This window comes from Pogoniulus pusillus, chromosome 4 (assembly GCF_015220805.1).
Source record: "Pogoniulus pusillus isolate bPogPus1 chromosome 4, bPogPus1.pri, whole genome shotgun sequence".
NCBI lineage: Eukaryota > Metazoa > Chordata > Aves > Piciformes > Lybiidae > Pogoniulus > Pogoniulus pusillus.
Window position 1 is genome coordinate 40,462,844 of NC_087267.1, and position 14,722 is coordinate 40,477,565.

General features: G+C 45.1%; 1 protein-coding gene across 1 annotated transcript; it reads right to left on the reverse strand.

The window, feature by feature from the left end:
* Positions 1-4,150: 4,150 nt before the first annotated feature.
* ECHDC3 (enoyl-CoA hydratase domain containing 3) lies at positions 4,151-14,189 on the reverse strand. The gene is made up of 5 exons (XM_064142658.1): positions 13,943-14,189; positions 13,701-13,822; positions 8,868-8,965; positions 6,176-6,376; positions 4,151-4,651 (listed from the first exon to the last, which is right to left on the reverse strand). Exons 1-5 carry the CDS (start codon positions 14,071-14,073, stop codon positions 4,322-4,324), a joined length of 882 nt encoding a protein of 293 aa, XP_063998728.1. The 5' UTR covers positions 14,074-14,189; the 3' UTR covers positions 4,151-4,321.
* Between the last annotated feature and the right edge of the window lie 533 nt (positions 14,190-14,722).

Below are 14,722 nucleotides of genomic sequence, written 5' to 3' on the forward strand. Positions count from 1 at the left end.
ACAAGACTGGGCTGAGTGAGGGGATTACATGGGTATTCCATACTCCCTATTATCCTCAAGCTAATGGTATTGTAGAGAGAACAAATGCTCTGGTTAAGAAACATGCCATGGTATCCAAAGGTAACTGGGATAAACGCTTACCATACGCAGTTTTCATTGTGAACAACAGATGAGGTAATTATGGTAGTCCTAAAATAAGGGCATTTTGTCCTGACAATCCAGTGGAGAATGTTAGTCATCCACCAGATAAATCTCAGCACTCTCAACAGTCATTACACAAATTACAGGTGGGACAACCAGTAATGGTAAACTTACCTTCAATTGGAGTTGTGCCTATGACCCTGACAAAACCAAATGGGTTGTATGCTTGGCAAGCAACTGATGTAAGTGGGAAGACTCATCGCATCAGTGCACGATGGATTCTCCCAGACTTCTGAACTGCTTTTGCATATACCAGGTTTTCTGCTTTGTAAATATTCAATAAAGCTTTGTTTATTCAGGGGGGTGGGCATAAGTATTAAGTTAGTTTAAATTAGAGTTATGCTTATGTATTAGTTATGTTAATGGTTAAGTATAAGTTGTATTTCATTTTTGCTTTTCCGATTCTTGGCTTAATGTGAGCCAGGGGGTGGAGTATGTCATGGAGAATAGCAAAAGGCTCTCTAAGCTTTTGCTATATTGTGTAGTTTCTAGTGCCTCACATTCAAGCCAGAAGCATCGAAAAAACCAAAACAATCTTTCAGTCCCATGGGAAGATTTCTCCCCAGAGTAAGTGAAAAGGTAAACACTGGCCATGTTTTCCCTTCCACTTGACCTCGCTTTTCAGACAACAGGATGTTGTTTTGATTAAGTAGGAACGACTATCTCAAGTCTGCCCAACACCTGCAGGTGGGCTGGCCTGAGGAGTGGTCTTTATATTGTTTGAGTAAAATTATCCAATTATATAGATTGCTTACTGTCTTTTACCAATATATGTGAACAACGTAAAAGTGGTCCGAGTTGTGGGCTAGTCCTGTTTTGGAACATTATAAAAATGGTGGACAGGCCAGGATCGGTGCCCTTGTGCTCGTGCTCGTGCTCTTGCCCTAGCCTTCTAGTCTGCGTCTTACACTTCTGGGTTTTTCCAGCCTTTCTGGTTTTTTCCCCGGACTTAACAACAACAAACTGCTCGCCAATCTAGTCTCGCCTCGGGCGGACGCCGAGTCGCAGAGACTAAAGCCCGCATGCCTGGACCCTTATCGGGAGAATGAGAGACTCCTTACCAAGCTACAGACTGTGAGTAGCTGACTGACGAACTATTAACTCAAACCACAAAGACTCAAAAGAACTCTCTTTAAACATCATAGACTCTTTAATTTGCCATTTTCGGAAATGTTACTTTGATCTCAATCAAAAAGAATTCACAGTGGTGGTGTAGTTTCGGGAAGAGGGAATCCGCATTCTTTGCAATAAATCACTGATAAAATAGTCAACGCCTCGCGTATTTTCCCCATAACTCTGCCGCGAAACTGCGTTCCACGACAGCCAGTAAGAAAGAAAAGAGGTTGTTTTTTGCTCCAAAGTATCACTGCCTTGCTCTACTATAAGCAATAGCAGAATTTAGTTCTCCTGTGTGCAATCAGCCAAGTGTCATTCAACATCCTGATCTCAGCAGTGCACCTGATGATAGAGTACAGCCCATTGCCACTATATGGCTGAACCACAAGACCATTTCTCCTAACAAGGGGACAACTGCAAGACTGACACTACCAACAATAACCTTTGCAAGGTGCCTTTTGTGTCATTCTGAAGCAGACCTGCAGCAACTGCACTCACTGCACAGTAGTTGGCCTGGACTTTGTCTAGCTCCATAGAGCACCTTCCTCAAAGATTGAATTGCTGACCTTTCATTGCTGTAATTGTTCAGTTTAAAATGCTCAAATTAACAGACAGGGTGTTTTTTAGCATAATGTTGAGAATGCTCATCAGTGTTTGGCAAGGACAGCGGGGATAGTATCAGGAAACTGTGAAGGGATGAACGAGCTAAAGCTCATGAATTCATCCATACTGCCTAGATGTAATCAATCTTTGTCCCAGGACTTTTGTCTGATTTATTCCAGAGAAGAGCTGAAAAATGAACTAATATTCATACAAGGACATGGAAACAAGGACACACAACCAAACCCACATTAAAAGTGTCCTTCTTGATTCATACTTCCACATTTTATCATAGAATCATGTCATGCTTTGGGTTGGAAGGGACCTTAAAGATCATCTAGTTCAAACTGCTCTGGCCATGGGTAGGGACACCTTCCACTTACCAGTTTGCTCAAGTCTTTGTCTGATCTGACCTTGAACACATCCAGGGAAGGAGTATCAACAACTTTCCTGGCCAACCTGTTCCAGTATCTCTCCACTCTTACTGTAAAGAATTTCTACCTCATATCAATTCTAAGGCTATCCTCCTCAAGTTTAAATCCATTCCCTCTCATCACTGCAAGCCCTTATAAAAAGTCCCCAGCTTTCCTGTATGACCCCTTTGGGTACTGGAAGGCTAATTATTTGCTGAAAAACCATTCCATGTTGATGACTATGGATTAATCAGTAACACATCTTCAGCAAATTCACATACTATGTGAAAGTGGGGAAATGGCTGGCACAAAAACCAGCCTGGCTTCACCCCAAAATATCCATAATCTAAGGCGAAACAGAAGGTTCTACACTCAGGGAAAGAATAACTCCAAGCACAAGTACAGACTAGAAGCTGGCTGCAAGAGCAGCAGTCCTGCTGCAACCAGGCTTGCAGTCAATGTCTAACTGAATGCAAGCCAACAGTGCACTCTTCATCATTAGACAAACTGCACACTGAGAGCAATACCGACTGGCTGGAAGTGGCCATCAGAGAGAGGGAATAATTTGTCCTCCTTTGCTCAGCACTGGTGTCCTGGAAGGCTAATAGGCCTAAAACATGTCCTGGCTTGCCCCACCCTTCTGCTGATGGGGGGGAAACAAGGGCAGGAGGAAAACAAAGGCTTGGGCCTTTATGTTCCCTCCCGAAGTGATAAACAGGTACTCACAGGTGTTTATACACTTGTGTCTTTCCCAAATAATCAGTGTCACAGTATTATCAGGGTTGGAAGAGACCTCACAGATCATCAAGTCCAACCCTTTACCACAGAGCTCAAGGCTAGACCATGGCACCAAGTGCCACGTCCAATCCTGCCTTGAACAGCTCCAGGGACGGCGACTCCACCACCTCCCTGGGCAGCCCATTCCAGTGTCCAATGATTCTCTCAGTGAAGAACTTTCTCCTCACCTCGAGCCTAAATCTCCCCTGGCACAGCCTGAGGCTGTGTCCTCTTGTTCTGGTGCTGGCCACCTGAGAGAAAAGAGCAACCTCCTCCTGGCTACAACCACCCTTCAGGTAGTTGTAGACAGCAATAAGGTCACCCCTGAGCCTCCTCTTCTCCAGGCTAAACAATCTCAGCTCCCTCAGCCTCTCCTCATAGGGCTGTGCTCAAGGCCTCTCCCCAGCCTCGTCGCCCTTCTCTGGACACGCTCAAGCATTTTGATGTCTCTCCGAAACTGGGGGGCCCAGAACTGAACACAGTACTCAAGGTGTGGTCTAACCAGTGCAGAGTACAGGGGCAGAATAATGGTAAGCAAGCCCTAGTTTCACCTAATATGGTCAGTTTGGCAAAGTGCCGTTCTGATTGGTGAATCTCTGTGGACAAAGGAGTCATTACACTTGGACAAATAATATAAATGGAGCTAAGTTGCAAGCAGTGTTTGTCTCTGCTCTGCCTCACTGCTCTGTTCAGACAACGTGCTCTGCCTCATGCTTCAGACCACCTTTGCTCTGATGTTTTGGGCTTGAGCTACCTCGAAACTTCAGTGCTTCAAGTTTACCAGAAGGGACATTGCTTAGTCAGACTTTGAGGTGGACCTCGAGGCGCATCTTGGAGAAGGGTGAAGTAAAAGCACACATTTCCCACTTTTGGACTGCCACATCCTGACTTCCTGTTGGAGGGACCTGCCTCTTCTGTAAGCTGCCACTGCTCATGGGAACAGTCCGAGCAGTGCGGCTTTTCCCTGCACTGCCCCATGTTCTTAGCCTCGTGGAAGCTGTGTCTACAGTCACCACAGATTAAATTCATTGCTGAAAAAATAATTGGTTTGATTTTCTTTAGCATTTATTATATACTTAGGAAAAAAAAATACGGTGTCTTTGGCATATGTAAGAAGAGAAATTTAACTTCCAGTAAGAACAAAAATTAATTTTTCCAAAGGCAGCTATGTGAACAGTCATAAAGCACATCTAAGGTGAGCTTAGAAGTAAGATTCATTTCTTCTCATCCTGAGAGTGTGACCAGACAGGCTTGCGCTTCTGAATAAAGGCTTCAATACCTTCCTGCCCATCTCTCAGTGTCAAATTGTCTACCATCACCTGCGTAGTCATTTTGTAAGCAGTATCAAGGTCCTGTGCAATCTGTCTGTAAAAGGTGGCTTTCCCCAGTGCCAGTACAGATTTGCTGCTTTCACATATCTTGTGAGAAATTTTCATGGTCTCTTCTTCCAGCTTGTCTTCTGGTACCACCTTGCTGACAAGCCCATGCATTAATGCTTCTTGTGCAGAAAGAGGTTCTCCTGTGAAAAGCATCTCTAACGCCACCTGAACAAGAGAAAAATATTGTATTAAGTCTGTTCAGCTGCCTTGCTGCTTTGGCTTGTTTGGGGTATTTCAGTCTCCTTCAAGTCCAAGTTGCTCTTTTGACAAACCTAAGTTTTAAATCTTTTGACCTCCTGAACTGCCAGGGAAGTGATAAGAGGTTTCATCAGTGAGAGCTGGGTTTAAAGTTGGCCTTCTTCCAAACCTGCCCAGTGATTCCTGCTCTTCTAGGCTGACACTGCTGGCTTTATTTTCAAAAGCCCATAATCCTTAGTGACTGCAGTAGGAATTAAGAGACATATGGATGGTCCACAATGTCAAATGACTGCAATTAGTATTTAAACCTGGGTATATAATAGAGATATGTCAATGGTAGGTTTTGAAAATACCTGCCTTGGTTTTCACTTTGGTTGGGGCACTTTCAAGTGTTACAGCTTCATTTATTTTAGTCACCTGTTGCTTTCAGCATCTTGTACTTGAGGTTTCAAATTAAACAATCCTCCAAATATTCAGTGACTATTACATATTATATACTAATAAGGATTTTTTCCATGACTCCTGATGCAATCAACCAATGCCCTGAATCAGAAATGCTGATTATCTTCATTAGTATCTTTGCTCTGGTAGCTACAAACAATGACAACATTTTATTTGATAAAAGGCAAAATCAGTAATCCTGAGAACTCTAGGGAATGTTCATGCTACTTTGGAAAGTGACACAGAAAATAAGAGTAACTCCCACACTTTAAAAAGGTAATCACAAGCCCCAGGAATACTAATTCATAACCAGCTACTAACTGGCCACCACAGCACACTTTGGAGAAGCCCACAGACTGTATTTTATCAGGATGGCCTTGCAGATAGGAAATTGAAAGTTGAAACTCATATCCAGCAACTGGTACTTGTGCAGATAAGTCACTGCACCTCAGCAGAGCTCAGTTAGGCTTAGAGAGTGTCCACATGTATCCAACTGGATCAGAACTTGAAACTTTTCTCCAATACAGGAGCTTTACAGAGGATAGTATTGTTTATGCAGTAAGAGGTGTGTAGTCACAATCACTAGGAAATAAAGCAGGGAGAAAACACAGGAGCATTTTAGATGCTATTTAAAGCATCTTGATCTACACCCATGCAGATCATGCTGGCAGTGAAATGTCACTGCCTGACAATAAATGATGCCTTGGTGGGACTGATATTCTGAGCTTGCAGGGGTTTCCTCACCAGGGAAGAACATCATTGTCTAAAGCACAGAGCTGACTACTGGAGAGGAAAGGGACTGCTGAGCTGGTGTGCTGCTGTTATGAGTTCATGCTGGTTGGAATCGCATCAGTAGGAAGCTGCTTTCTCTAAAGAGTTCATCCCTTTGTTACTTTTCACAGTCTCAAGAGTTATGAGGATATCTTTTGCAGTGAAGGATTCTGAATGTTGTACTACAGGAAAGTAAAGTTTAGGCAGTGGAACAAAAACTCCTAGCATGGGAATCTCCTTCTTGAAAAATTACAATGAATGTCTGCGAAGGAAACTTACCTTTCTTGGAAGAGATCTGCCCAAGGCCACAGCTGGTGTGGAGCAGAACAGTCCAATGTTTACTCCTGGGGTAGCAAATTGAGATTTCTCACTCACCACTGCAATGTCACAGCTTGCCACAAGCTGACAGCCTGCTGCTGTAGCCAAGCCATTTACTTTGGCAATCACTGGCACTGGAAGTTTCTGGATTAAAGTCATAACCTGCATGCATCAAAGAACAGTCAGTGCCCAACATTTAAGCAGTGGCTGTTACACCACTTGCAACTGCTTCACACCCCTCATGTGTGCATTTTTCAGCTCTGATAACTGTAATTTAGTAAAAAAAGTAGCTTTCTGCAAAACCTGTTCTCATGCACAAGACCACTGCTGTTCCAGTAGCTGCTCAGCTGTGTTTATGTAGCATGAGTTGGTCCTGCTAACTCCAGTGAGAATGGAAATTACAGAACTAAACACAGAAACACTTGTTACCAGATCTGCATGGAATGTGGGTGTCTGCACAGCACGTCTGGTGTTCCTGGCTGTGGAAAGATGCATATCTGAGACATACCATATCCACCTTCCTTTGCCTCATAATGGGAAAATGACTCAATAAATTCTCTGTCCCAAGAAAATAAACCATCCTCTTGCTGCTTTCTGCATGACCTCAACCCAAGATTGCTCTCACCCAGTCACTGGATGTTTTTCTAGGCTTACTTTGCATTCCAGGGAGAGATTTACCTGCCAGGAAACAAATTTTCCTGTTTGCAGGAGGAATAAGACAGAAAAAATCACTCATATTCTCTCTCTCACACATAATTCTTGATGGCTGCAAATTCAACTTCACATAGCTGAAGTGAAGAAAGATGAATTTCTTTTTAACTTTTCTACCTCAGGTTTTCCTTCCATACAGTGAGAATCAAAAAACTCACCTAATTCTAATAGCTGAAGATAGAAAATACCTGTTAAATTGTTAATCATTATTTGGATTCAAACGAATAAAAATTCATATTAGCTTAGTGTAGCAAGATAATGGATTTTCATTTACTAATTCAATTTGTCCAGTAGATGAAGCCTAGCAAATTTTATGTTGCTTAGGTAAAACTGCCTATGCTTAATTTTGAATTTGATCAGTTCTTGTCTCTGCTCTTCCATCTACCTTTAAAAACAAAATTTCAGTGGCTCTTGAGAAGAAAACAAGAAGAGAGTAACAACATGTGGATCTGTACAGAAAACAACTTTACTTTTGTGGTTACAGAAATTCAAAGCCAGCTGCTTTGGATTATGTTTGAAAAGCCTCTGGAAAAGTGGTATTCTCAGTTGTCTCAAACTTGTAATGTGGCAAGCACTTAATTCTTGGATACTGCACTACACAGTATTGCTATACTGTGCTATGCATGGGGAAGCAGAAGGGTAGCAGCTGGGATGATCTGTCTAACATTACAAGTCTTAGATGTAGAAGCCAAAGTTCCTAAAAGCTGGGCCAATGCTCGGGCCTCCCTAGTCCACAGTGCTGTAGGCATGTTCATTTAGTGTAGGATCTATTCTACTTAAGTATTGATATTTAGGAAGAAACAATCCTGATTTGGAAACTCTCAAAAGTACCTTTCTCTATTGACCAAAACAAAAAGCAAAAGTCAGATATTCTACCAGACAACTAAAATGCATATATTAGTTAGGATCCTAAAGAAAGCTTAATTTCTCTATTTCTGTTTGCCTGTAAAGTGCCATTATTATTAGGCAGTGCCATTATTATTAGACAGTAAGACCTTTCTCCTCCATGAGGATAACACTGAGTTGTGATTTATGAGAAACTTTAATCCCTTGAGGAAACTCAAGAGAGTTTAAAGCACTTATCACTACCGCAAACATCAGAAAAGGGATCACTTCAGCTGTTATTTCATCTCTTATATTTAATTTCTTGCTGAACTTGCTTTGCAGTTTCACAGAAGCATTTAGGTTGTCAGTGACCTCTTGAGATCATCAAGTCCAACCCCTGTATTCAAGCAGGCTCAAGTAGAGCAGGATGTTCAGGACTATGTCCAGTAATGTTCTGAGTATCTGAGTCTCCGAGTTTCATGGTCTCATCTGAAATGGGTGCACCATTCTTTATTTGTAATAATGCTCCCCTACTAAACTTACTGGACAGCAGGGTGCCACTAGAATCAAGGGGTTTTTTGCCATTCTTCCCAAAGGCTCCAGGATTCCCTTTCAGTTCCCAACCTCCAGGTCTGTGCCTTTGTAACCAGAACTTCTATGGTCTGCTGACTGGCCAAACAATGACTCAGATCTTACTTTCACACTACTTTCGTCTACTCAATCTGCATTGAAGTTACTAGTCTGATGCCAGCAATGGACATTTGATCACAAGTGATATGAAGGTGGTTATCTCTAGATTTCTTGGAAGGACATTGCCCAAATACTCAGCTGCAAGGAACCCTGCCTAAACTCAGGAACACAGCATGACTGTACTTGTCATAGGTGATGTGTATATTGGCATTCTAGCCCTTTTATTTGCATGTAAAGAACTTCAGGTAAAACACCGTTTCCCCAGTACCCTGTATGAAAATGGCAAAGCAGCAAAAAGCAAGGAATCTGGAGCAACGGTCTGTGCTTTAGCTAGCAGATGAGCAATGCTGCCCCTCCTTAAGCCAAAAGCATTGCTTGCTCATAACAGTAGGCAAAACAGGTGTTTCGTTTAAGAAGAACTGCTTACCTCTGCACATATTTCAAATACTTGGGAATGATGCTTCACATCATCTTCACTTGCCAGTTCCTTTAAATCATGGCCAGAACAAAAGACAGGTCCTTCAGCTGCAAAGAATTTCAGGAAAACTCAGTCTAAAATTATCAAGAAACCAGGAATAGCAACATAGTGATGTTGCAGGTAACTACATGTCAATGGTCCAAAAGGCACTTTGGGAGTTCCAAAACATTGCTTTCCGTGTTTTATAACAACTTGAAATTGCCACAGTGTTCACACATGCACAGTAACACTCATAAAACATTTTCACAAACCTAATTTTAGTTCCATTCCAGATTAGCTCATTTAAAAAACAGATACAATTCTGAGTCAAGTTTCTTTTAAGGATAGTACTGTAAATAGCTCCTTGGTACTATGTAAACTACTAGTCAGCTGCACAAAGGACGGAGTGCTCTGCTCTCAGACTGACAAATACTGCTAGTCTCTCTTTTTTTACCCAGTATTAATGACTACCTTTTGCTAAATAAGCATCAAGGGGTTTGCATCACGGTGTTCAAGGCCACAATGGGGGAAATAAAAAAAATTGAAAATGTTGCTCTGCAAGAAGAGAACCACGAGGACTGTTGAGGGATCTGTTCTTCTACTGCTGAAACTGTCATCTAAAGAACCTCAAAACACATGTCCAGCACAAGGCCAGCAAACAAGCAAGCTTCTGTGGATGTGCTTTGGATGTTAACAGCCAAGATTAAAACAGCCTTTACAGGTACACTATCTGTGTCAGATTTTCCTTTTTCATGAGGATATCTGCCATAAAAAATAAGACCATTTGATGCTTTTGAATCCTTTAGAACATGCAGATACAATCTTACCTGTGCAGTCATTTCTTATGGCTCACATTATTGTGCCACAGTCTATCAATAGCAAAAATAACCACACAATTAACATCAATCAGCTGATGGGATCAGCAATACGTATCTGGAAAGTAATCACATCTCCATTGGTGTCTCATTGAAGAATCTACTGCAAAGTTTGTGTTAAAGGCTCAAAGCACTCCCTGAGAAGCCTTTTACTGTCTTAAGATTTCTTCTTTTGCATTCCATTCAGCGAGGGAATTGCAAATCAACATGAACTTGCAATTTCCTTTTGAACTAAAACAAAAACAACAAAAAGAAATTGTGCTGGCAAACTTACAGACTACTGCACTCCCAGAGGAGAACCTGAAATGTTTCATAACTGCTGTCTGAAACATTGAATATATATATTTAGATGGATGCCTGTGAAGTTAGGTTACTCCCACTTTCACATCTGTGTCCACTAACATAGCATTTTTCTTGATGTATAGGAAACAGCAGCATCCTAAATTACCAAACCTATTTCTCCAAGATGCTTGGAAGGGAAGAATATCATAAAAGAGCTGGAGAAAAGGCAGCAAAAGGCTTAAAAGAACAGCTTAAGTTCCATTATCTTTAACAACACTAGAAATTGGAGTCACCATCCCTGGGGCAGTTCAAGGCAAGGTTGGATGTGGCACTTGGTGCCATGGTCTAGCCTTGAGCTCTGTGGTAAAGGGTTGGACTTGATGATCTGTGAGGTCTCTTCCAACCCTGATGATACTGTGACACTGTGAAATTAATACCTATACGAAAGAAAACTAAGAGACTCAGAGAGAATGTGTTAACACCTGCAGGTTACAGATGACTGTCATATTATGGTGTCTTCTTCACTGGACAGTTTTAAAACCAGTGGCAAAGACAGTGAGGCTGATCCTGGTTTAGTGCAAGAAAACAGAGCACATGACTTGAAGAAACGGCGTGAGCCCTGTTTACTGCCATCTACAGCTTCCACCAAAGGCAAAAAGCCTCCTATCAGCTCAACTTGATCCTGCATACAAACCTCTACCTGGGAATGTTATTCCTTTAGTTTGGTAACCATCAGGACCTCTCTTTTGTTTTGTTTAAAATGTTCTTTAAGTACAGTTTTAAAAGCAATTACTTAATCTACTGATTGCTTTTACAGAAGGCAGAACTTCACAGCCTGTGTAAACATATTGCTTAACCGGATTGCAATGCAGGCATTTTGAAAGGTGGTTTTATAATGTTTCTTCTTAGAATCATAGAATCATAGAATCATAGAATCAACCAGGTTGGAAGAGACCTCAAAGATCATCCAGTCCAACCTATCACCCAGCCCTAGCCAGTCAACTAGACCATGGCACTGAGTGCCTCATCCAGTCTTTTCTTGAAGACCCCCAGGGACGGTGCCTCCACCACCTCCCTGGGCAGCCCATTCCAATGGGAAATCACTCTCTCTGTGAAAAACTTCTTCCTAACATCCAGCCTATACCTACCCTGGCACAACTTGAGACTGTGTCCCCTTGTTCTATTGCTGGTTAACTGGGAGAAGAGGCCAACCCCCACCTGGCTACAATGTCCCTTCAGGTAGTTGTAGACAGTAATAAGATCACTCCTGAGCCTCCTCTTCTCCAGGCTAAACAGGCCCAGTTCTCTCAACCTCTCCTCATAGGATTTGTGTTCCAGGCCCCTCACCAGCTTTGTTGCCCTTCTCTGGACATGTTCCAGTACCTCAACATCTTTCTTGAATTGAGGGGCCCAGAACTGGACACAGTACTCAAGGTGTGGCCTGACCAGTGCTGAGTACAGGGGAAGAATAACCTCCCTTGTCCTGCTGGCCACACTGTTCCTGATGCAGGCCAGGATGCCATTGGCTCTCTTGGCCACCTGGGCACACTGCTGGCTCATCTTCAGCTTACTATCTATCAGTACCCCCAGGTCCCTTTCCTCCTGGCTGCTCTCCAGCCACTCAGTCCCCAGCCTATAGCGCTGCTTGGGGTTATTGTGGCCAAAGTGCAGAACCCTGCACTTGGCCTTGTTAAATCTCATCTCATTGGCCTCTGCCCACCCATCCAGCCTGTCCAGGTCCCTCTGCAGGGCTCTCCTACCTTCCAACAGATCAACACCTGCTCCTAGCTTGGTGTCATCTGCAAACTTACTGATGCTGGACTCAATGCCCTCGTCCAGATCATCAATAAAGATATTGAACAGGACTGGGCCCAGCACTGATCCTTGGGGAACACCACTTGTGACTGGCTGCCAACTGGATGTGGCACCATTCACCACCACTCTCTGAGCTCTGCCATCCAGCCAGTTCTTGATCCAGCACAGAGTGAATCTGTCCAAACCATGAGCTGCCAGCTTGGCTAGGAGCCTCTTGTGGCAGACAGTGTCAAAGGCTTTGCTGAAGTCCAAGTAGACTACATCCACAGCCTTCCCCACATTCACCAGGCGGGTAACCTGATCATAAAAGGAGATCAGGTTGGTGAGGCAGGACCTGCCCTTCCTAAACCCATGCTGGCTGGGCCTGATCCCTTGGCTATCCTGTAGGTGCTTTGTGATGGCACCCAAGATGACCTGTTCCATGACCTTGCCTGGCACTGAGGTCAGGCTCACAGGTCTGTAGTTTTCTGGCTCCTCCTTATGACCCTTCTTGTGTATGGGAATCACATTGGCCAGCTTCCAGTCTTCAGGGACCTCTCCAGTGAGCCAGGACTGCTGATAAATGATGGAGAGTGGCTTGGCCAGCTCAGCTGCCAGCTCTCTCAGCACCCTAGGGTGGATCCCATCCGGTCCCATGGACTTGTGAGGATCCAAGTGACTTAGCAGATCCCTTACTGCTTCCTCATGGATTAGAGGGGGACTGTACTGGTCCCTGACTCCATCCACCACTTCAGGAGTCCAGCTGTCCTGGAGACAACCTGTCCCACTAGTGAAGATTGAGGCAAAGAAGGTGTTAAGCACCTCTGCCTTTTCCTCATCCTTTGTCACTCTATTCCCCTCTCTATCTAACAAGGACTGGAGGTTGTCCTTGGCCCTTCTCTTGCTATTCATATATTTAAAGAAACACTTTTTATTTTCCTTGGCAGCTGTGGCCAGCCTGAGCTCCAAGTGGGCTTTTGCCTCTCTAATTTTTCCTCTACAAGACCTAGCAACCTCCTTGAACTTCTCCTGGGACACCTCCCCTCTTTTCCAAAGGTGATACACTCTCTTTTTAATCTTTAATTCCTTCAGCAGCTCCCTGCCCATCCAGCCTGGCTGCCTCCCTCGTCGGCTCATCTTCCGGCTCAGTGGCACTGCCTGCTCCTGTGCCTTCAGGAGTTCTTTCTTGAAGCAGGTCCAACCTTCCTGGACCCCTTTGTTTCTAAGGGCTATTTCCCAAGGAACTTTCTGAATTAGTTCCTTAAATAGGCTGAAGTCTGCCCTTCGGAAGTCCAGTGTGGAGGTTCTGTTGATGCCCCTCCTGGTTTCTGCACGTATTGAAAACTCTATAATTTCATGGTCACTGGACCCCAGGCAGCCTCCAACCACCACATCCCCTACCAGCCCCTCTCTATTTGTGAGCAGCAGGTCAAGCAGGGCTGCCCCCCTGGTAGGCTCACGTAACAGCTGGGATAGGAAGTTGTCTTCCACACATTGCAGAAACCTTCTAGACTGCTTCTTCTCTGCAGTGTTTAAGTCCCAGCAGATGTCTGGTAGGTTAGACCCAGAATCACAAAAAACCAAACCGTTAATGGCATGTTGAAGAACAAAGTATAATGCAAGTGAGAGTGGACACTGAGCTGAGTGTAAAACAACAGCATGAGGGCAGAGTCTGAAGGGTGAAGGCGTCTGCAGCATACCCTATGTAGTCCTGAAAACCAACGTGCAAATCCCTCCCGGTTCCATCTCCTGAAACTCTGTGAGGGATTTCGGTTTGAATCCTTTCTTATCGCCTTTCTGCCCCTTCCCTCACCCTCCCCTTCTGTTCCGTCGGCCTTAAATGACGCAGTACCTGAAATGATGATAACTCGCAGGTCTTTGCTCTTGACGTCGTGCAGCAGATCCTCCTTGAGAGCCTGCAGCATGGAGAGAGACAGGGCGTTTCGTTTCCGGGGGTTGCTCAGGATAATGTTTCTGTGAACGCAGTTAAATACAAAGAGTTTGCTTTAAAAAAAAGCCATAGACGCATTCGGTGCTTCAGGGACGGGCCCGCCGCGGTTCCTAGCGCCGCCGCCGCCCCGACCGCCGCCTCACCGGATGCCCCCCGCCTGACTTCGGACCGTCAGCTTCTCCGGCGGGGACGGCTGTCCGGGTCTCGCCGCCGTGCCGCTGCTGAAGGCCGCAGCCAGGGGCCTCCTCAGCCGCCACAGCCTGGCAGCAGCCATAGCGCCTAGCAGTGGGGCGGACGACTCAATACCGACCCCTAGGCCGGCGGCGCGCCGCCCGCCCTGAGCCGCAGTCGCTGCCCCAGCGGGCTGCGGGCCCGGCCGCCGCGGGGCGGTGCTGAGCCTGCCGCGCCCGAGCCAGCACAGCGGGCCCGCCCTGAGCCCTCGCAGGGCTGCCTCACGGCGGGGCGGCTGCCGGGGAGCGCTGCGGAGCGCAGCCTGCGCCTGCTCCCGCGGCGGCGAGTGCTGGCGGCGCACGCAGCAGATCCACGCACACGCCTCAGTGCTCACACCTCTCGGGACAGCCCTGCTCTGGAAGAACTGCGTGGGAAGGCAGCATTTATCAGTGGGTATCGCTGGAACGTCGGAAGGGAACTAGAAAATGCTGACTTTGGTTACCATTTCTTCCGATTCCTCTGAGCGTTTGCATCTAGAACGGCAGGACAGAGATTTGGACTGCGCTGAGAAACGTCATCAGTGACACCAAGTGGGGATGTAATGTCTGTGAGCCAGCAGTGTGCACAAGCAGCCAAGGCCAACAACATCCTGGCTTGTATCAGCAGGTGTAGGGAACTGAGAGCGCTCCTGTGCTCAGCACTGTTCAGTTTTGGGCCCTTTGCTACAAGAAACACACGGATGTGCTGGAGTG

Coding starts and splice junctions, on each gene's coding strand:
- ECHDC3 (XM_064142658.1), bottom strand. CDS start 14,073: ATGGCTGCTGCCAGGCTGTGGCGGCTGAGGAGGCCCCTGGCTGCGGCC. Junction 6,377..8,867: donor TATTTGAAATATGTGCAGAG/GTAAGCAGTTCT, acceptor TGATGCATGCAG/GTTATGACTTTAATCCAGAA. Junction 4,652..6,175: donor GCAGATCTCTTCCAAGAAAG/GTAAGTTTCCTT, acceptor TCTCTTGTTCAG/GTGGCGTTAGAGATGCTTTT.